Source organism: Eptesicus fuscus, chromosome 13 (genome assembly GCF_027574615.1).
Source record: "Eptesicus fuscus isolate TK198812 chromosome 13, DD_ASM_mEF_20220401, whole genome shotgun sequence".
In the NCBI taxonomy this organism is placed as follows: Eukaryota; Metazoa; Chordata; class Mammalia; order Chiroptera; family Vespertilionidae; genus Eptesicus; species Eptesicus fuscus.
In genome coordinates this window covers 55136529-55159550 of record NC_072485.1, presented here as the reverse complement: position 1 = coordinate 55159550, position 23022 = coordinate 55136529, and the positions used below count along the sequence as shown (strand labels likewise).

At 45.5% G+C, this 23022-nt stretch overlaps 1 protein-coding gene and 2 pseudogenes across 1 annotated transcript; all 3 read left to right on the top strand.

Moving 5' to 3' along the window:
- Positions 1-1095: 1095 nt before the first annotated feature.
- LOC103292788 (mas-related G-protein coupled receptor member X2-like) lies at positions 1096-6157 on the top strand. Its single transcript, XM_008149043.3, has 2 exons — positions 1096-1186; positions 4959-6157. Exons 1-2 carry the CDS (start codon positions 1176-1178, stop codon positions 5929-5931), a joined length of 984 nt encoding a protein of 327 aa, XP_008147265.2. The 5' UTR covers positions 1096-1175; the 3' UTR covers positions 5932-6157.
- Positions 6158-10577: 4420 nt separating this feature from the next.
- On the top strand, positions 10578-11548 carry LOC114234253 (mas-related G-protein coupled receptor member X2-like; annotated as a pseudogene).
- A 4531-nt stretch (positions 11549-16079) lies between these two features.
- On the top strand, positions 16080-17121 carry LOC129151319 (neurofilament light polypeptide-like; annotated as a pseudogene).
- Positions 17122-23022: the final 5901 nt, after the last annotated feature.

The window sequence follows — 23022 nt, the reverse complement described above, 5'->3', positions numbered from 1 at the left end:
ATGCAACCCTATGTTCATAATAGCACAATCTACAATAGCTAAGATTTGGAAACAGCCTAAGTGCCCATCAACAGATGATTGGATCAGAAAACTATGGTACAACTACACAATGGAATACTATGCTGCCATAAAAAAGAAGGAATTCTCATCATTTGCAGCAACCTGGATGGAATTGGAGAACATTATGCTAAGTGAAATAAGCCAGTCAATGAAAGAAAAATACCACATGATCTCACTCATTTATGGATAATAATAAACATTATAAACTGATGAACAAAAAGATAGATACAGAGACAGTAAAGCATCAAACAGACTGTCAAATTACAGTGGGAAGGTTAGGGAGAGGTGTTGGAGATAAGAGATCAACCAAAGGACTTGTATGCATGCATATAAGCATAACCAATGAATGCAAAACACTGGGGGGTGAGGGCATGTATGGGAGTGGGGTGGGGGGGGGGGGACAATGGTAAGATATGTACATATATAAAATAGATAAGAAAAATAAAATATAAAAGAGAACACTATATACACAAGTGTTGATATCGATAAGTCACAAATAAAAGGAGGTTTCATTACAAAAAGCTATAAAATAACTTGTCAAAGAGTTAAAATAGGAACTATAAACATCAGTTGCCATTGGCGATTGAGATTAGGAGAGTCTTTACATTTTTATTTTATATACTCTTGTGTCCTCTGAAGTAAACTAATGTGCATACATTCCTCCTGGGAGTAAATGGAAACAGATCAGATGAGGCAGACCATGAAGGCCCTGAATGCCAAGCAAACTCTTCTTTAACTATGCAAGCTCACTGCCTGTTGGGTGGGCTTCTTGCACACACCCACAGTGGGCAGTGACAGGCTCCAGTTCAGCCATTCCTCATTGGAGGAGGACCAGATGGGGTAAGACGGAGAGAGGAAGAGATAAGTCATTGAACTTAGGGCAAGTGAGAAGCATCTCGTGAGGCCCTTGTCTCACATCTCCAGAATCTCACTTGCCAGGGCCCCTTGTGCAGGAAGTCACAGGGGCTGCCCAGCATCTTGATAAGCCTCTCTTGGTCATTAGGTTCCACTCCTGCTCCTGCAGACACATCCTATCCAGGAGTAGGAGGGCATTCTCTGGTGTTCAGCACTCCTGGAAAGCTCCTCTTTTTCTACTCACCACCTTCACCTAGAAGATGGTGCTAAGGTAAGAGTTGGCTCAGAACTATCTTTGTTTTCTACCTCTTAGTCGACATGGTCACGACTGCATCTTGGGGTGCAGCATGCAAGGAGCCATGGGCACCCATGAAGGAGAGTCCAAAGACATGAAATTCCTTCAGGGAAGCTATGAGTGCTGGTAGCTTAGGCTGTGAAGGACCCAAGTACTGTCTCCTTCACATACATTGTTTTCAAATATGAATTGTTGTTAATAACCTCAAGTTTCACACATTACCTTGCTGTTCTATGAGTTTGTTTGTTCAGTTGTTTGTTATATGCATTTATCTTTCCTGTCCCAGCCAAAAACACAAGATACAAACAAATAGGGAAATTGAAGAGATTTTAATAAAAAGACTGTGTATAAAGGGTGAGCAGGACTAAAGGAAATCAATAGAGGATACAGAGGCCCCTAAAGGTAAATCATGATAAGGAGCTGTTTGCATTGCGCATCCTGAAGTGTTAAGGGAAAGATAAGTTGCCAGACCACAGGGAGGGCTGTGGCTGTAGCAGTGATCATCACTATGACCAAAAAATGGCCCACAGGGGCTCTCTCCTTAGGTAGAGTAACACCACCATGGCAAACTCACAGCCTGACAGCAGAGAAGCAGGGAATTAAAACCTCAATCACCCTCTCCTGCCCTCCAATCAGCTGTCAGTGTCACCTTTCCTGAAAGCAACCAGGAGCCAGAGGGAAAGGGATCCCAGTGGTGAAGCAAAGAGATGTGTCCTCCCAGGAAACAGAGGAGGGTAGAGAACCTGGAAATGAAATTTGACATCAAATGAAGAGAATCCACTTTTCTTATAGCCTCTTCTTAGTTCTTTTTCCTAGGACTTTTTCTCTCTCACTGTGATTAGATCAACTTGTTATTACATCTCATTTATTTGATCTTTGGCACCTCCTACTGAGTTTCACTTCTTTGAAATAATATCTCTCTCATCATAAATGTCTTGAGGATAGAAAGTGCATTTTTCAAGGGTTTTGGAAACAAATATTTTTAAGAATTTCAATATATGATTTTGGTGCCCTAAAAAGAAATACAGGAGAGGTTACTATAACTTGACTGGTGTCTCCAAGGCATCAGACACCTTTGCTCTTTCAAATCACTGCTCTCCAGCCCTAGAGAGTTGACTTCATTCTCATGCAAGGCTCCTATGCTCATCAACATTCCATCCAGAGGAGAAAAGGGGAAAGAAAAGCACAACCAAAAATTAGTTACATCACCTGTACTCACCTCCCATTGGCAGGCATTGGACCTGCTTTTCACCCTGTTATCTAAGGGAAAATCCTTTGGCTCTTTCAGCCTCAGCTTCTTCCTGTATTAAAGGACAATATTATAATAGGCTATAGGCCCAGTGCACAAAAGTCGTGCACTGGCGGGTGGGGTCCCTCAGCCAAGCCTGCACCCTCTCCAATCTGGGACCCTTCGGGGGATGTCTGACTAACAGTTTAGGCAGTCAGACTTCCCCCTTGCAATCCGGGACCTTGGCTCCTAACCACTAACCTGCCTGCTTGCCTGATCGCCCCCTAACCACACCACCACTGGCCTGATGGATGCCCAACTGCTCTCCTGCCAGCTTGATGGCCCCCAACTAACCTCCCCTGCTGACCAGATCGCCCCCAATTGCCTTACCTGCTGGCCTGATTGCCCACAACTTCCCTCCCCTGCCGTGACCCACCTCCTCAACCAGGACCCGCCTCCTCCATGCAAGGCAACGGAGATGCTGGGACCAGCCTCCTCCACACCAGGCAGAGCCGTGGGACCCCCAGGCCTTAATGCACTGAGCGGCTGCCAGGCCCGGTCTCCAAGATAGCTTGTGGCTATCTTGTGGCAGCCATCTTGTGACAGCCATCTTGTGGTGGCCATCTTGTGATGGCCATCTTGTGGTGGCCATCTTATGATGACGTTGCACATGAGAGCATGACACCACGTAGGCTTTTATTAGTATAGAAGGTCTCTAAGGGACATGTGCTCAATGCCGAGGATACAATAGTGAACAATAACCAAGAAAAAAAAGACAAAAACCAGACAGACTGAGTCATCTTTATGAAGTTTTGAGTTTAAAAAGGGAGACAAACCCTAGCAGGTTTGACTCAGTGGTTAGAGCGGCATCCTACAGATTGAAGGGTCGCACGTTCAGTTCTACTGGGTGATCCTGTGCTGGCTGAATCAGGCAAGAATTGACTGATTAGATCTGTCCAGAGGGAAGAAGGAGCTCCTGAAATCTCTGGTCTGTTCTCAGCTGGATTCCACCCACTTCTTCTTCCACAATGGATAATTTTCACTCCATTGTTATATATAAAATTTGCCTATTCTAGCTTAATAAAACACACAAGTGAGTTTCCATTTTAGATTTGTCCCTAAGAGTTACTTGCTTCCTGCCCCACCACCCCTCATGTGTACCAGACACACCACCCTGGTAGTGGGGCTGTAGGGAAGGGGAAGGGTGAAGACTCCGACACAGTCCTATGGGTTCAGATCCAGGCTCTTCCACTTGTGCACGTGAGAACTGGAGCATGTCATTCAGCCTCCTTGTGCTTGTCTTTTCCTTTATGCCAGATGGGAGTAAGCATAGTACTGGCCTCATAGGGCTATGTGGAGAATTAAAAGAGGTAATCCCATGTAACCACTCATCAGCTGCTACTTATTACCTATGTGTGAGTTGATTTGTGTATCTCACCTAAATTCTGCAAGAGCGTCCCTCTTTTCATCCAAAGCCCTTTGTAAAATAGAACTAAGCACTTCTTACCTGCACCACGACCAGGAGAAATTCTCTAACACAAATGCTTTGATCTGCAAAGAAATCTCTACTCCAAATCACATATAGGGACAATTCGGGGCTTTCCTATTACATGTATCATAGGAAAATATGTTAATAAAGCCCCTTCTGTATTTCTATCCCAATTACCTCTATTCACACCCTTGGTCACCTCTGTCTTTCTCCTTCCCAAAATGGCTTCTTTCTCCTCTACAATGCAGAGAAATTTAATTCAGCTCTGAATCCTCTCCCACCTGGATAGGAGATGTCTGCAGGCATATAAAAATTCTTTTGAACACATAAGAGCTTTTCACAGAATAAATACTTAGAAAGGGAATTTTCCTTTTGTTACATGAGTTGGCTCCTCATTCGTTCATTCATTCATTCATTCATTCATTTGTGGATTAAAATTTTATTGACAGCCCCATTGTGTTCCCACACAGACTTAGGTCCTGGGGACTCGACAGGGGGGAAGACTAATCACTGTCTATCCTCATAAAGAAGACACACTGGGACATTTCTAATGCAAGAGCTTTGGGTGTCCTCACTCTGTCCTAACAAGGGGTCTCATTCCCTTCATGAGCCTAAATCATAACCTCCTTTCTCCCTGTGAGTAGACCACTCACAGTCACTGAGATTGCCCTGGGGCTTCTGACAGCCTGCTGTCAAATGAAAGCCACTCTCCCAGAGCACAAGTACTGGGGAACTCAGAACCTGTTGTCCTCCACAGGACCTGTGCAGACTCTTCTCTTCCTGCCTCCAGGGCACATGTCATGGGCTGGATGGTGAGTGGGGAGGTTGGACATGGAGGGTCCATGTTGCAGTAGAACAAGCCCAGGCTCTAAGATTTAGAGAGAATTGGGCTTAAATTCAGGTTCCAGAACTCCAAGACTGTGTGGTTCAGGAACAATCTTAATCTCTGGAAACCTCCAATTGCCACAGACAGGGTGGCCATGAGGATCAGTGGTAATAGAGCAGGTGCTCAAATCTTGTTTTGTTTCCAGGCCCACAACTGAAGCCTTTCTGAGCATGGATATGACTGTCACAGCCTGGGAGACCGAGCTCACCCCAACCAATGGAAGTGATCAACATTATACAGAGTTCATAATCCTGCAATTACTGACAGTCATCGTGGCCCTGGTGGGGCTGGCAGGGAACGCGATGGTGCTCTGGCTCCTGGGCTTCCGCATGCGCAGGAACGCCTTCTCTGTCTACATCTTCAACCTGGCGGGGGCCGACTTTGTCTTTCTCTGCTACCAATTCATAATTACCCTAGCTTCATTTTTCGACTTAGATTTTGTCCTTAGAGTAATGGAAAACTTTCTCTCGCCTGTGTCAATCTTAGCCTACATCTCAGGCCTGAGTTTTCTCAGCGCCATTAGCACAGAGCGCTGCATGTCTGTCCTGTGGCCCATCTGGTACCGCTGCCGCCGCCCCAGAAAACTATCTAGCATCATGTGTGCCCTGCTCTGGGCCCTGTCCCTGCTGCTGAGCATGCTGGAAGGGAACTACTGTGGCTTCCTGAGTGAAAATGAGCATGAAGTTTGGTGTCCAGTGTTTGATTTCATCACTGTGGCGTGGCTGATTTTGTTATTTGTGCTTCTCTCTGGGTCCAGCCTGGCCCTGATGACCAGACTGCTGTGTGGCTCCAACCGGGTGCCACCCACCCGGCTCTATGTGACCATCTTGCTCACAGTGCTGGTCTTTCTCCTCTGCGGCCTGCCCTTGGGCATCATCTGGTTCCTCTTATTCTGGCTTCAAAAACATCTTAATTCCTACGATTATCTTTACGAGTTTGTAGTACCCATGTCCTGTGTCAACAGCTGTGCCAACCCCATCATTTACTTCTTCGTTGGCTCCTTCAGGCAGCAATGGTGGAAGCGGCGACATACCCTGAGGCTGCTTCTCCAGAGGGCTCTGGATGACATTCCTGAGGTGGATGAACCTGGAGAAAGCCTTCCTGGGGAAACCCTGTAAATGCTTCCAGGGATGAAACCCGTTGTCCTGATCAGTCTGAAATAACTTTGAGACTCACTGCTGCCCTGCCAGGCTGTGAAAGTCTTCTCTCAGCCTCAGCCCCAAAATGCTTCAGTGATCCCCCAATCTCTTCAAATAGGTTGTTTTTTTATCTGGCTGTTCCAGTTTTTCTCAGAGAAAGCATTAGTCCAAACATTATACCTCTCCATCGTCCTTGACATTACCAATAAATTTCTCATGTGATCTGAATTTCTTTATTGAATGCTTTTTCTTTTCAATCTTCATTGCCACAGAAAGAATCCCAGTCAGATGTCCTGGTTTTGCAGATCTGCTCTCCTCTCCAAGCCTCAGTTAACTTATTTTAAAATGTGGTGAAATCATCTGCTTATAGGATCATAGTGGGGAATCCTATATAATAAAGAGGTAATATGCAAATTGACCATTACTCCAACACACATGATGGCCGCTTCCATGTGGTTAAAGATGACTGCCCCCATGTGAACACAAGATGGCCAACACAAGATGGCTAATCCAAGATGGCCAGCAGGGGTGGGCAGTTGTGGGCGATCAGGCCAGCAGGGGAGGGCAGTTGGGAGGGTCTAAGCCTGCAGGGGCGGGCAGTTGGGAGGGACCTGGCCTGCAGGGGAGGGCAGTTGGGGTGACCAGGCCTGTATGGGAGGACAGTTGGGGGGGAACCAGGACTGCAGGGGAGGGCAGTTAGGGGCAATTGGGCTGGCAGGGGAGGGAAGTTATGGGCAAACAGGCTGGCAAGGGAGGGCAATTAAGGGTGACCAGGATGGCAGGGGAGGGCAGTTAGGGGCAATCAGGCTGGCAGGGGAGTGGTTAGGGACTGATCAGGCTGGCAGGCAGAAGCGGTTAGAGCCAATCAGGTAGGCAGGCAGGCAAGAAGTTGGGAGCCAGCAATCCTGGATTGTGAGAGGGATGTCTGACTGCCCTTTTAGGCCTGATCCCACCGGGCAGTTGGACATCTCTCAAGGGGTCCCAGATTAGAGAGGGTGCAGGCTGGGCTGAGGGACACACACATTCCCAGTACTCAAATTTCATGCACCAGGCCTCTAGTAAATTATAAAACAGATGAAAAGGACTCAGCCAGGTGCCAAATATGACTAAATATTTCATGAACATCAGGAGTTAATTCATGTGAAGCCTCTCATATATTATTGACTTCTGAGGTAATCCTATTTAATAAAGAGAAAATATGACAATTGACCCTCACACTGTCACAAAGATGGCAGCACACACAGCCAATAAGGAGGGAATATGCTAATTGACTGTCACATCCTCAAAGATGGCGGTGCCCATAGCCACAAGATGGCAGCACCCAATCCCATCAGCCCTGCCAGGGTAGAGGTACACGGGAAGGCCAGGCCCACCCCTGGGTGGGCCCAGCCACTCCACACGCCTGCCTCCGGCATCCCTCAGTCCTCTCAGCCCCCCAGCTGCCCAGGGCCAGCCTGAGGTGCAGGCAAGCCTGTGATGGTGGCTGCCCAGCCGCCCAGGGCCGCCCAAGGCTCAGGTAACCAGGGCCGGCTGAGGCTTGTGCTGCCGGCAGTGGAAGCAGCAGAGGTGTGATGGGAGCATCACCTTCCCCTGATCGCAGGGTCGCCTCCCACCTCTGAGGGCTCCTGGACTGTGAGAGGGGGCAGGCTGGGCTGAGGGAGTGCCCCCCCCCAATGCATGAATTTTTATGCACCGAGCCTCTAGTATTTAATAAGTTAAAGGAAAATCCCATATGGTTCTCACAGAATACAGTCACCTTAAATTCATGCTTAGTGCTGTGCTTGGGGGGCATTCTACAGGTTAAAAGCTGGAATAGGTTAGTTGGCCTACCTCTAATCTCATTGGGTTGTCTAGGTTTAGGGAAAATGATATCCTTAGATAAGCACAATCAAGGAAATTGGACCTGTTAAAGGTCCTCTAGTAGCATTGGACCACAGCATCTTCTCTGCCTGGATCTGGCACAGTATAGGCACACAGTACTAGTAGAGTTGGGAAAACACAGAAATGAGTGAATAAGTTTCTCTCATTGTTTCAAGTGCTTTTTAGTTAATTTTTTTCAGGAAAGACCATGTAACTCAATTTGGCTGCGGCATGGGCACATGAAAGGAAGTCATAGGAGCTAAAGCTGAAAACACTGGTTATCCCCACATCATGTGAAAATAATCTAGCTACATATGTCCTATGGGAGAGAGCGAGAGGTGACAAGTCGTGCATGTGGTGTGCTAAATTCTTTATCTGTTAAAAGGGCCAAGTGCTGATATCTACAAGTCACAACCAGAAAGAAGGTTTCATTACACAAAACTATAAAATAAATTGTAAAAGAGTTAAAATGGGAACTCTAAACATTGGTTGCTATTGATGATTGAGATTAGGAGAGTTTTACATTTTTATTTTATATACTCTTGTGTCCTCTGAAATAAACTAATGTGCATACATTCCTCCTGGGAGTAAATGGAAACAGATCAGATAAGCCAGGCCATGCAGGCCCTGAATGCCAAGCAAACACTTCTTTAGCTATGCAAGCTCACATTGCCCACAGTGGACAATGACAGGCTCCAGTTCCGCCATTCCTCACTGGAAGGGGATCAGATGGGGTAAGATGGAGAGAGGAAGAAATAAGTCATTGAACTTAGGGCAAGTGAGAAGCATCTCGTGAGGTGCTTGTCTCACATCTCCAGAAGCTCATTTGCCAGTGCCTTTTGGGCAGGAAGTCACAGGGGCTGCCCAACATCTTCATAAACCTCTCTTGGTCATCAGGTTCCACTTCTGCTCCTGCAGACACCTCCTTTCCAGTGGTAGGAGAGCATTCTCTGGTGTTCAGCACTCCCTGGAAAGCTCCTCTTTTTCTACTCACCACCTTCAACTAGAAGATGGTGCTCATGTAAGAGTCGGCTCAGAACTATCTTCTTTCAAAGGCAATTTTGTTTTCTCCCTCTTAGTCCACATGGTCACGAGTGTATCTTGGGGTGGAGCGTGAAGAAGCCATGGGATGCCCTGAAAGAGAGTTCAGAGACATGAAGCTCCCTCAGGAAAGCTTTGGGTGCTAGTAGCTTAGGCTGTGAGGGACCCACGTCCTTTCTGCTTCAGAGATAATATTTTCAAACATGAATTGTTGTTAATAACTCAGCTTGCACACATTACCTTGCTGTTCCATGGATTTGTTTGTTTGTTTGATATATGTTTGTATCTTTCTTGTTCCAGCATGAAACACAAAGCATAAACTAATGAGTATTGAAGAGAGTTTAATAAAGGGAATATGTACAAAGCGGTGAGCAGGACTAAGGGAAATTGATAAAGATAGAGAGGCTCCTAAAGATTAGTAATAACAGGGACCTATTGCTCTTGCACATCCTGAAATGTAAAGGGAAAGATAAGTTACCAGAACACAGGGAGGGCTGTGGCTGTAGCAGTGGTTGTCATTTTGACCATAAGAAAGGCAACCAGACATTGGCTATGTCCTTAGGTAGAGTAACACCATCATGGCCAACTCACAGCCTGACAGCAGAGAGCCAGGGAGTTGAAACCTGCCCTCTTCCTGCCTTCCAACCACCTGCCAGTGTCTCTCCTTCCTGAGATCACCCAGGAGCCACAGGAAAAGGGGTCCAGTGGTGAGGGGAATGAGGCCTGTCTCCCAAGTTGCAGAGGAGGGTAGAGAAGCTGGAAATGAGATTTGACATCAAATGAAGAAAATCCATCCCTTCTTATTGTCTCCCAATAGTTGGTTTTCCTGCTCTCTCTCTCTCTCTCTCTCTCTCTCTCTCTCGCCCTCTCTCTCTCTCTCTCTCTCTCTCTGTCTCTTGATATGTTTGGCTCAATTTCTCATTGTACCTCCTCAGTTTGTTTTTTTTTTTACTCTTTGCACCTCTCTATTGGGTGTCACTTTTTGGAATAAACTCTTGCTATCATCATAAATGCCTTGATAATAAAATGTAGTTTTTTTGGTGTGTGTCTTTTAAAATGGGAGTACACTGTTATTATTTTCGCTGCTCTAGGAAGAAATCCATTATAAGAGTGATTTAAACATTGTCCCACTAGGCACACCACTGTTCAGGAGAAAAGTACTTCCTGTCTTCATAAAGATGACACACTCCGCCATTTCTAACACAAGAGGACAGGTCATGTTCATACCCCTCATAGCAAGAGATTATACTTCATTTATAACCCAAAATCACGATCTTCTTTCTGGAGGATGGACATTCTCAGTCACTGAGATAGCCCAGAGGTCAGGGCCAGGGCTTCCACTTTGAGCCCTTGAAAGGAAATCTCAGTTGCAGGACAGAAGCAATGATGAGCTCAGAGTCCTGCTGTCATCCCACATTACCTGTCCAGACTATGCTCCTCCTGCCTCTAGAAGACATGACATAGTCTCCGACTATGAGTGGAGGTATTTGGACTACAGAATATTCCCATGTCAGAAGATGGTCCATGTTGCATAGAGAGAGCCCCGACTCTAGAGTCAGAGAGAACTGGGTTTGAATCCAGGTTCCAGGATTCCAAGGCAGTAAAGCCTTTGGTATCATAATTTCTGTAACACAGACAGTAATTCCCATATATCAGGGTGGCCAGGACACTCACTGATCAGGCACCAGGTACTCAAGTCTTTTTTCAGTTCCAGTGGCACCAGTGGAGGGTTCCCGAGCATGAATCCATCTGTCACAGCCTGGAGCAGCCAACTCACATCAATAAGTGGAGGAGAACAAACTTTCAACACGGAGTTCCTAAACCTGGAATTACTGACACCCATCGTGGCCCTCGTGGGGCTGGCAGGGAACGCGGTGGTGCTCTGGCTCCTGGGCTTCCGCATGCGCAGGAACGCCTTCTCCATCTACATCCTCAACCTGGCAGATGCCAACTTCCACTTACTCTGCTCTTATATTATAGATGCCCTGGAGACACTCATCAGGAACTTCTATCTCATCTGCATATTCATCCCGCACTTTTTCATGACTGTGTCTGTCTTTGCCTACATCTCAGGCAAGAGCTTTCTCAGTCATTAGCACAGAGCACTGCTGGTCTATCCGGTGGCCCATCTGGTACCGCTGCCACCACCTCGGACACCTGCTCTGGATCCTGTCCCTGCTGCTGAGCATCCTGTAAGGGAACTACTCTGGCCTCCTGAGTAGGAATATACAAAATGTTTGGTGTACAGTGTTGGATTTCATTAATGTAGTGTGGCTTATGTTGTTATTTGTGCTTCTCTCTAGGTCCAGCCTGACCTTGATGATCAGACTTCTGTTTGGCTCCCAGCAGGTACAGCTGACCAGGCTGTATGTGGACCTTCGTGCTCACGGTGCTGGTCTTCCTCCTCTGCGGCCTGCCCTTCGGCATCCACTGGTTCCTCTTACTCTGGTATCAAAGAGATTTCGATGCCTTCGTTCCTCATTTCTTGGTGGCAGTTCCCCTATTCTGTGTCAACAGCTGTGCCAACCCCACCATTTACTTCTTCGTTTTTTCCTTCAGGCAGCGATGGTGGAAGTGGAGACACACCCTGAGGCTGGTTCCCCAGAGGGCTCTGAAGGACACTCCTGAGGTGGATGAACCTGGAGAAAGCCTTCCTGGGGAAACCCAGTTCATCTCAGGAAGTCTGGTGTCCTGAGTCAGAGTCTTGCTTTGTTCAGACAGGTGTGACTTTGAAAGCCAGCTTTGTCCCTCTCATTTGATTGGTTTTATTACTGTGTTTTCCCTTTGGGCCCCTGAATTAAAACAATTAAGATAATAATCCAGCTCCTGAGGTTGAAGTGAGACAGTGCCTGTTAAACAAACACAGAGTGCAAGGTCCTAGGACTGCCTCACCCAGGGTCTTGACCTCATCCTCATGGAAGCTTTGCCATCTCTGGGGTCCAGGACTACTGTCACATTTGAAGAATCCTACCTACAGCAGAAGATGAATGAAGCACAGGAAAAGTCCAAATTTCTTTCATCACTGCACTTGATAGAAGCTACATGAACATTACATTTTTGACAAGTTTTTGTGGTCATTCTCCTACAATGTCTCTAAAATTAAACAAATTAAAGTTCAATCGGGCCCCTGTGAGCAGTCTTTGATGATTTTGGCAGGCCTTAGACTGGCTCCTTAGCATAATAAATGCTGTTGAATAAGTGAATTAATGAATGAAAGTATGGTGATTTTCAAGTCAAGTCTATGCTAAATCCCCATCGCCATATTTGAGTCACCATCTTTAAGTGCATTGTTTTCACCATTTTCAACCTTTTCAAGCATGAGCATCCTTTCATGAGCTTGTTGGTTACTTGTATTTCTTGAAGTGTCTTTTTCAGTTTTGCCAATTTTTATTAAGTGTTGCCCTTTCTCATTATTTATTTGTAGGAGTTTTGATATATGCAGAATGGAGCTTTCGTTAGTTATGTGTATTGTAAATATTTATTCAGTTGCTGGTTTGCTTATTCATTTTAATAGATTTTATATTTTAGAGCACTTTTAAAGAAAAACAGTACAGAAGATTTCTATAGTCCCCCCCCATTCCTAATTCCCCACAGAGTTTATCTTAATACTAACATCTTTCATTAATGTGGCACATTTATTGAAATTGATGTACCCATATCGATACTTTTTTTTTTAAGTTTTATTGTTGAAAGTATTACAAATGTTCCCTTTTTTCCCCTATTGACCCCATCTGTCCATGTCTCTCCCCCCTACCCCACCCCACCTGCCCACTCCCCCAGGCCTTCACCACCCTATTGTCTGTGTCCATGGGTTAGGCATACAAGGTCTTTGGTTGATTACCTCCCACCGACCCACCTTCCCCCACCTTCCCTCACAGATTCTGCACTCTGTTCCATGCTTCCATGTCTCTGGACCCACTCTGTTATCAGTTTATTTTGTTACTTAGATTCCACATTTTGAGTGTAATCATGTGATACATGTCTTTCTCTAACTGACTAATTTCACGTAGCATGATAATCTACAGGTCCCTCCATGCTGTCTCATAGGGTAAGAGATTCTTCTATTTTACTGCTGCATAGTATACCATGGTATAAATGTAGCACAGCTTTTTCATCCACTCATCTACTCATGGACACTCCGGCTATTTCCACATCTTAGCTATTATACAATGTGCTGCTATGATCATAGGGGTGCATACCTTCTTTCTGATTGGTGTTTTATGTTTCTTAGGATATATTCCTAAAAGTGGGATCACTAGGTCAAATGGCAATTCCATATTTAATTTTTTGAGGAAACTCCATACTGTTTTCCATAATGGCTGCACCAGTCTGTATTCCCACCAGCAGTGTACAAATATGTTCATAGAACAGCAAGGTAATGTGTGAAACCTGAGGTTATTAACAACAATTCAGGGTTCAAAACAATGTCTGTGAAGCAGAAAAGAACTGGGTCTCTCCACATTCTTGCCAGCACTTGTCATTTGTTGCTTTATTGATGGTGACCATTCTGACAGATATGAGGCAATACATCATTGTTATTTTAATTTGCATCTCTCTGATGATGAGTGACTTTGAGCATTTTTTCATATGTCTCTTGGCCATCTTTATGTCCATTTTGGAGAAGTGTTTATTTAGGTCCTTTACCTATTTTTTCACTGGATTGTTTGTCTTCCTTTTGCTAAGTTGTATGAGTTCCTTTATGTTTTAGATCCTCAGCTTCCCCTAATCTGCTATGTATTCCTTCCAATGTGTTCTCTTTTGTGCTATGTCATTTTTTATTTCTGACTGTTCTTTTTTCATAGTTACTATATGTTTTCTCATGCTGTTGAGCATCTTTACCATCATTATTCCAAACTCTATATCAGATAAATTTCTTATCTCCTTTTCATTTATCTCTTCTTCAGGAGAATTCTCTTGTTCTTTCATTTGGGAGATAGTTTTTTGTTTCCCCATTTTGGCTGCCTATTTGGATTTGGGACTATGTATTAGGTAAATCTGCTATGCTTCCCAATAGCTAGTGCAGGACAGTGCCAAACCCTTTTTCTGACTAATTAGATCAGGCAAAGACTCAAAACCTCCAGAGACCCTCATATGCCTCCAGAGACACTGATTGGATTATGTCTTGAGTAGTCCTCAGGCAATTGCCACATAGTGGTGAGTGGTTTTCCTTCAGTGCTTCTACTTGGAGGCTAATTGCTATTCTCAGTCTCTTAATGGGCCTCAGAAACTCCACACCGTGGGTCAACTGTCTTCCCCACCAGGCAATAACTTACCTGGATAACAAAGGTCTGCCTGAGAGAGATGATCTCTGCAGTGTGAGGGAATGGCTCTGCACAGAAAACCAGGGTGTCTGCCTTCCAAGCTCTAAACCCAAAACTCCTAACTCTGGACTCTGCTCACACAACTCCACTACAGTCTGCCCTCTCTCTTCCAGAGAACAAGGTGAATGGATGCACATAAAATTTTGTGCATTGTCCCCTTAAGAAGGTGCCTGCATTTCTAGTCATCTTTCCTTGGCAGACAACAACCCTGCTGCTTTACTAGTACACAGCCAGATGTTACATGAGCAACTTTCTCAGTTCTGGTCCTCTCTTCTGGGGGCCCATCTTGGGAAGGAGTTCTCAGTGGCAACACCCCACAGCTGAGATATCTTTCCAGAAATTCAGCTTCTGTCTGTGGGAGCCTGACCTGCCCTTTCCTGGCTCTGCCCTTTCTACCAGTCTTTCCAGTGGTTCTCAACCTTCCTAATGCCGCGACCCTTTAATACAGTTCCTCATGTTGTGGTGACCCCCAACCATAAAATTATTTTCATTGCTACTTCATAACTGTAATTTTGCTACTGTTAATGAATCATAATGTAAATATCTGTGTTTTCCGATGGTCTTAGGCGACACTGCTAGCGGTTCTCAACCTATGGGTCAGAAAACCAGGGTGTCTGCCTTCCAAGCTCTAAACCCAAAACTCCTAACCCTGGACTGTAGAGCCTAAGACCATTGGAAAACACAGATATTTACATTATGATTCATTAACAGTAGCAAAATTACAGTTGTGAAGTTGCAACGAAAATAATTTTATGGTTGGGGGTCACCACAACATGAGGAACTGTTTTAAAGGGTCGTGGCATTAAAAAGGTTGAGAACCACTGCTCTATGCAGTCTCCATTTTCCATCCTTGGTTATCAGGGGTCTCTCCATCTAGTCCTCACTTGATTATTCAGGGTATTGTTGTTGTTTTTATTTTAGTTGTAATTACAGTTTGGTTCTGAGAGCGTGTCAGTGAAGCTTCCACTTACTCCCATGCCATTTTCCCCCCCCACTATTCCTATCTAACAAAAGGGTAATATGCAAATTAACCATCACTCCATCACAAAGATGGTGGTGCCCATAGTCACAAGATGGTGGCACCCAGTCCCCTGAGGCCCGCCTGAGTCCCCAGTCCTTTCAGCCCAAACTGATTACTATGGCAAGTGGACCAAGAAGGTTTTCAGCAAGTGTGAGAAGCAAGTATGAGAAGCAAGTGTGAGAAGCAAGCCTTGGCGGGATTGAGGGAGAGGCAGCAGGCTCAGGGCCGCTGCCACCTGGGGAGGCCCTCAGAGTTCAGATCTGAAACCACAGGGTGCTGGGATTCTTTTCCCAGCCTTACAAAGGGTTCAGCATTCTGGAGAAAGGGGCGGGGCATAGATGATTAAAGAGTCCGGAGACAAAAGATAATTTTGAAAGGCATTGGGGGTCAGAGGATCTCCAGCTAAAGGAACTGAAGACTCTCCTCCTTCACTCAGGACCCTGCTTTTATTAACACAATTTATCCTAAGGCAAGGTGGAGATAATATACTTCAAAGGGTAAGGTATCAAAGGAAATTGTCAGATTGGGAAATAGCCTACAGCTGTTCAGGTGTTTGGCCAACAGGAGGCAATAAAATGCCCTAAGCTGTCTGGCAGCAGACAATTATCCTATTCAGATTTGGGGGAAGTGCCATTTAGCCATTTCCAACAGGTAAACTACATATGTGGCTCACCCTTAGTGAGCCCCCCAAGTACCATCAATCTTTTGACAGAACTCTTGTAATTATTACATGCTGTAATTTGTTCCCAGCAACAGGGACCTGCTCCAGCGTGGGCTAGGGAGGAAGCACTGCTGCTGCCCACCCAGCGCCAGATCCCTGGTTAAGGAAGTGGGTCCAAGTCGAAGCCACAAGGCCTGGCGGGGCTGTCTCATCCCAGACCATCATGGCTGAGCTCTGGCAGGGTGTCAAGCCACCTTCAGGATCACTGTCTGCCCCCAGACTGCCTGTGGACACCGGTGGAGTGGGCACAGGTTGAACATTTTAAAGAAAATGGGACACCTGTGCCCCACCCCACTGTGCTCTGGTCTCCGGCAAGGAGAGGGCAGTGGGATGGGGGTGCAGCCTCAGGACCCCATTAGGAGGCATCACAGCTCGGGAGGGGCTGGGAGCAACCTGCAGGTGTGCTAAGAGGAACAGGTGTTAAACCTCCAGGACACCGAGGGCTGGCTGTTCGAGGCACGCAAAGGTGCAGACAAGGAAGCTCTCCCTGGCGCCGAGCTCGAAAAGTGCATCAACAGCCTGATGGACGACATCGCCTTTCTGAAGAAGGTGCACGAAGAGGAGATCGCCGAGCTGCAGGCGCAGATCCAGTACGCTCAGATCTCGGTGGAGATGGACATGTTCTCCAAGCCCAATCTCTCTGCTGAGCTCAAGGACATCCGCACCCAGTACGAGAAGCTGGCTGCCAAGAACATGCAGAATGCTGAAGAAAGGTTCAAGAGCCACTTCACCATGCTGACCAAGAGCACTGCCAAGAACACCGAAGCGGTGCTCACTGCCAAGGATGAGATGTCTGAGAGCCACCGCCTACTCAAGGCCAAGACCCTGGAGATCAAAGCATGCCGGGGCATGAACGAAGCACTGGAAAAGCAGCTGCAAGAGCTGGAGGATAAGCAGAACGCCGACATTAGTGCTATGCAGGACACAATCAACAAATTAGAAAATGAGTTGAAAACTACAAAGAGTGAAATGGCATGATATTTTTAAAAAAATACCAGGACCTCCTCAATGTGAAGATGGCTTTGGACATTGACGTTGCAGCTTACAGGAAACTCTTGGAAGGTGAGGAGATCTGGCTCAGTTTCACCAGCGTGGGAAGCATAGCCAGCGGCTACTCCCAGAGTTCCCAGGTCTTTGGCCAACCTGACTACGGTGGTTTACAGACCAGCTCCTACTTGATGTCTGCTTGCTCCTTCCCTTCTTAATATACCAGCCACGTCCAGGAGGAGCAGATCGAGGTGGAGGATGTTGTGGAGCAGATGCGAGTGAATGACCACTGGAGCCCAGACCAAATTAAAATTTAGGGAGCCTTTATTAGCCGGGTGGCCGGACGACCCGGCGACTGCTCTGCCATTCTCCATGCAGGGAGACCAGAGAGCAGCCGCGACCCTTTGTGTAGGACCGCTTTTTAAGCACATTAACCACATCCGGTTTTTACAGAACAAGTAACCCAAGACAAAACAGTTTTTCCCAAGCAACGTCAGGATCATGCCAATGACAACCATGTTATTCACAGGGTCATCCTGTTCTTCAGAAAGCTGACAGTGTTCTGTGAAAGAAGGCCTATGTGCTGGGAAGGGGCCATGAGACCATATCTCAAGGCCTGGCCTAGTGTCAGCACTGACAATTCTATCTGGGGCATAGTCCACGGCCTCTCTGGAATGCTCAAAAATTCCCACTCTCAACAGAGGAGACCACTGAGGCTGCAAAAGCAAGGAAGCTAAGGATGAACCCCCCTCTGAAGGAGAAGCTGAAGAGGAGGAGAAGAAGAAGGAAGAGGCTGAGGAAAAGGAAGAAGGTGCCAAGGAAGAATTAGAGGACACAAAGGAGGAAAAAGGGGGTGAAGGTGAAGGAGAAGATGCCCAAGAAGCTGAGGACGAGAAGAAAGATGAAGGTGCTGGGGAGGAGCAAACAACCAAGAATAAAGACTGAGCCCCCCTTTCCTTATTTATTTCAGGAATAATCCTCCTAAAACCAGGTCAACCCTGTCACCAACCAAGCAGTTGAGTTCCTGATACTATATAAATTAAGAAGTCAATATATGTAACATTCTGAGGTGACTCAAGTTGGACATTAAATGTTGTGCTATGACTTTTCTCCTTATGCAGAGTATCTGTTTGCTTGCAGAGTGGCTTCCTGGCCTGCTGCCAGCCTGTGCATGGTCCAGCAGAATTCATTCTGCTTATGAGTTCAGGATCTATGGCAATGTGAATAATTCAGACATTTACAATAAAAACACATGAATACATGAATTCATTAATGTTAATGTTAAACTTCACGGAAAAAATAGTCCTTTGAATCTTTGGTGGTTAGAAATTAAAGACCTCAAATCATGTGCAATAAACAGTAAATAAAAATTACACTGAATGACCAAAAAAACACACACAAAAAACATCAGGGACCAGGAAACGTTCAAAGAACTGGGGAACCATTCCCAAATCAGGAAGGGAAGTCACAGGGTGTATATTATTGCTACGAATACAGTATTTCCTACTACTTACAACATATACAATGTAATGTATTAGATGCCTTCCTATTGCATGAAGTACATATTCTTCTAGAGTAATACTGGTAGATATGTTATAGTTATGACAGTATGTCATATCCTATCTATACTAATAAAAGGGTAATATGCTAATTAGACCATGAGACCTTCCGGACAAAGCCATGGTGGCAGGGCCAAGACAGAGGAGGTTAGGGGCGATCAGGCCAGGAGGGGAGGGCAGTTGGGGGTAATCAGGCTGGCAGGAGGTGCAGTTGGGGGTGATCAGTCCAATGGGGGGGTAATTGGGGGTGATCAGGCCATCAGGGAGGTGCAGTTGGGGACGAGAAGGCTGGCAGGCAGAGTGGTTAGGGGCGATCAAGCAAGCAGGCAGGTGAGCAGTTAAGAGCCAGTGGTCCCAGATTGTGAGGGGGTTCGGGCCTAAGCTGGCAGTGAGACATCCCCTGAGGGGTCCCAGATGGGAGAGGGTGCAGGCAGGGCTGAGGGACACCCCCCACCATGCACAAATTTTGTGCACTGGGCAACTAGTTTCCTTATATATATTTTTTATAAGCGAAATCATTTTCTTTCTTTTTCTTTTTTAAAAATCTATTTTATTGATTTTTTTTTTTTTTTTTTTTTTTTTACAGAGAGGAAGGGAGAGGGATAGAGAGTTAGAAACATCGATGAGAGAGAAAGATCAATCAGCTGCCTCCTACACACCTCCTACTGGGGATGTGCCCACAACCAAGGTACATGCCCGTGACCGGAATCGAACCTGAAACCTTTTACTCTGCAGGCTGATGCTCTATCCACTGAGCCAAACTGGTTAGAGCATTAGTTTCCTTATATTTTAAAAAGGAACACAATATACACTGTTGTTGGTGTTGATAAATCAAAAATAGAAATGTAGTTTTGTAATTAAAAGCTATAAAATTACTTGTAAAAGAGTTATAATGGAAACTGTAAACATTGGTTACTATTGAGGAATGAGATTAGGAAGGAATTTACATTTCATTTTACATACTATGGTGTCCTCTTAGATAAATTAATATGCATATATTACTTCTGGAAGTAAGTGGAAACAGATTGGATGAGCCAGGACAGACAGGACCCTGAATGCCCAACTCTTCTTAGCTATGGAAGAGTTTGCTTAGTGGGTGGGCTTCCTGCACAGGCTCACTATGGGCAGTGACAGAATCCAGTTCAAACATTCCTCACAGGAGGGGGACCAGATGGGATAAAATGGAGAGAGGAAGAGATAAATCACTGGGCTCAGGGCAAGTGAGAAACATCTCCTGAGGTCCTTGTCTCACATCCCCAGAATCTCATTTGCCAGTGCTCCTTGTGCAGGAAGTCACAGGGGCTGCCAGCATCTTGATAAACCTCTCTTGGTCATCAGGTTCCACTCCTGCTCCTGCAGACACCTCTTTTCCAGGGGTAGGAGAGCATTCTCTGGTGTTCGGCACTCCCTGGAAAGCTCCTCTCTTTCTACTCACCACCTTCAACTAGAAGATGGTGCTCAGGTAAGAGTCAGCTCAGAACTATCTCCTTTCAAAGGTAGTTTTGTATTCTCCCTCTTAGTCCACATGCTCAGGATTGTATTTTGGGGTGGACCGTGCAAGGAGCCATGGGCACCCATGAAGGAGAGTCTACAGACATGAAGCTCCCTCAGGGAAGCTTTGGGTGCTAGTAACTTAGATTGTGGGAGATACATGGGACCAACTAGGTCCTTTCTGCTTCACAGACATTGTTTTCAAACCTGAATTGTTGTTAATAACCTCAGATTTCTCACATTACCTTGCTGTTTTGCTGTTCAAAGGGTTTGTTTGTTTGTTTGTTTGTTTGTTTGTTATACGTTTGCAGCTGGCTTGTCCGAGGGAAAAAAAACCACAAGGCACACACTAATGGGTAATAAAAGAGAGTTTAGTACTAAGGGGTAAGCAAGACTAAGGGAAATCAATAGAGAATACAGAGACCCCTAAAGACAAGTCATAATAAGGAGCTATTGCAATTGGGCATCCTGAAAGATAGAGGGAAAGATAAATTGTCCGAACAGGGAGGGCTATGGCTGTAGTTGTGATCATTACTGTGACCATAAGAGGCCAACAGAAAGAAGCTATATCCTTAAGTAGGTTACCACCACCATGGCCCACTCACAGTAGAGAGCCATAGAGTTAAAACCTCAATTACCACTCTCCTGCCCTCCAATCACCTGTTAGTGTCACCCTTTCCTGGGAGGAACCAGGAGCCAGAGGGTGTAGGAATCCCTTTCCACGTCCCGCGTGGTCCAGGGTTCTGGTTCAGGGTTCGAGTTCTGGAGAAGGGCCGCACACAAATGAAAGGAGACTTGAAGAAATTCAATTTGGCGAAATGGGGGGCCAGGCGGTAGTCCACCTCTAGTGGGAGAACTAACTCACTGCTCTGGCCCTGCCATCCCTTTTATTGAGGCTTTGGGGAAAACATCTTAGCCAGGATAAACAAAAGTTTACATGGGAAAAACAAAGGTGGAGGCTGCTTCAACTAACAATGTCTCAACTAAAGGGTGAGTGGTTAGAGCAATTAAGGTTGTTGACCAGCCTTCCTGGCTTCCTGTCAACATCTCTCTTTTAGTGAAACTGATTTGTTTCCGGCAAGAGGGAAAATGAGCCCAATGGGGAGGCAAATCAACAGGACACAGAGGAATGTAGAAAAGCTGAAAATGAGATTTGATGGCAAATTAGGAAAACCCATCTATACTTGTAGTCTCCTCTCAGTTGCTTTTCCTAGGAATTTTTCTCTCTCAATGTAATTAGTAGTAGATAAACCTCTCATTACATCTCCTCATTTATTTTACTAGACTCTGTTGGCACCTCTCTATTGGATATCATTTCCTTGGAATAATATATATCTCATCACAAATGCCTTGAGGATGGAATGTACTTTACTTTTTAAGGTGGTAATACGTAAATATGTTTATGTATTTGAGTTTTGTAGCCCTAGAAATTTAAGTTTATGAGTTTTGTAGTCCTAGAAAGAAATGCAAGAGAAGTTACTAGAACTGGACTAGTGACTTCAAGGCATCAGGCACTGGTCCTCTTTCCCAGCCCTCAAGATGTGACTTCATTCTCATGCAGGGCTCTCGGACTCATCAGCATTCCATCCAGATGAGAAGAGGGGAAAGAAAAGCACAACCTAAAATTGGTTACATCACTTGTGCTCATCTCCCATTGGCTACCACCTGGTCACATGGTGCCATCAAGCATGAATGGAGGCTGGGATTAGAATCCAATTTCTGGTCTAAAACTCCCAGAACTATTATGTGAGAGAGAAGGAAATGGGTATTTAGACCAACTAGTATTTTCTATACCCCTGAAGTTTTCTCATGTTTTGAGCTCACATGAAGACTTTACTCAGGTGCTCACCCCACAATGAGGCAGAGAACAGTGGTAAAGCCTCAGGCTGGGCTCCAGGAGACCAGGGCTGGCATTGGACCTGCTGTTCACCCTGTGATCTCAGGGAAATCCTTTGGCTCTTTCAGCCTCAGCTTCTTCCTGTGTTAAAGGATGATATTATAAAAGATGGTCTCTGAGGGACATGTGCTCAATGCCGAGGATACAATAGTGAACAACAACAACCAAGAAAACAAAAAACCCAGTCAAATCTAGTCATCATTACTGAGTTTTGAGTTTTAAAAGGGAGACAAAAGAAAACACATACACTTACAGCTAAGACTTGTGATTCTTTCCATGAATAAAAGGTTCATGGTGCCCTGAGGGACACATCAGAGGTTGTGGTTTCCATGCATCATCTCATTAGTTCAACCAGGACTGTAGGAACTAAGACTGATAGATCATTCGGTCATTGAGGCTGCCTATGTGGCCAGAGAGTCCGGCCTCTCTCCACTCTGACACACCTGTGCTGGGTGCACCTGGAGAGGCTGGAATGCTTGGGACTTTCCAGAGGCAAGAAGGAACTCCTGGGATCTCTGGTCTGTTCTCAGGGGGATAACACCCACTTCTTTATACTAGATAATTTTCACTCCCATGTTGTTCACAAAATTTGCCTATTCTAGCTTAACAAAACACACAAGTGAGTTGTCATTTTAGATTTGTCCCTTAGAGTTACTTGCTTCTTGGCCCACCATTCCCCTTGTGTACAGGACACACTACCCTGGCAGTGGGGTTGCAGGACAGGCGAAGGGCGAAGGCTCTGACACAGACCTGTGAGTTCAAATCCAGGCTCTTCCACTTGTGCACGTGAGAACTGCAGCATGTCATTCAACTTCCTTGTGCTTCTCTTTTCTTATATACCAGATAGGAGTGAGCATAGTACTGGCCTCATAGGGCTATTTGGAGGATTAAAAGCGGTAATCCCATGTAAGCAGTCATCAGCTGCTACTTATTACCTATGTGTGAGTTGATTTGTGTTTCTCACCTAAATTCTGCAGAGCTTCTCTCTTCATCCAAAGCCCTTTGTAAAATAGAAGTAAGCACTTCTTAACTCCACCACCACCACGAGAATTCTCTTACACAAATGATTTGGTCTGCAAAGAAATCTCTACTCCAAACTACATGGAGGGACAATAAGTGATTTTTACATTACACATATCATCGGAAAATCACTTAATAAACCCACTTTCCAT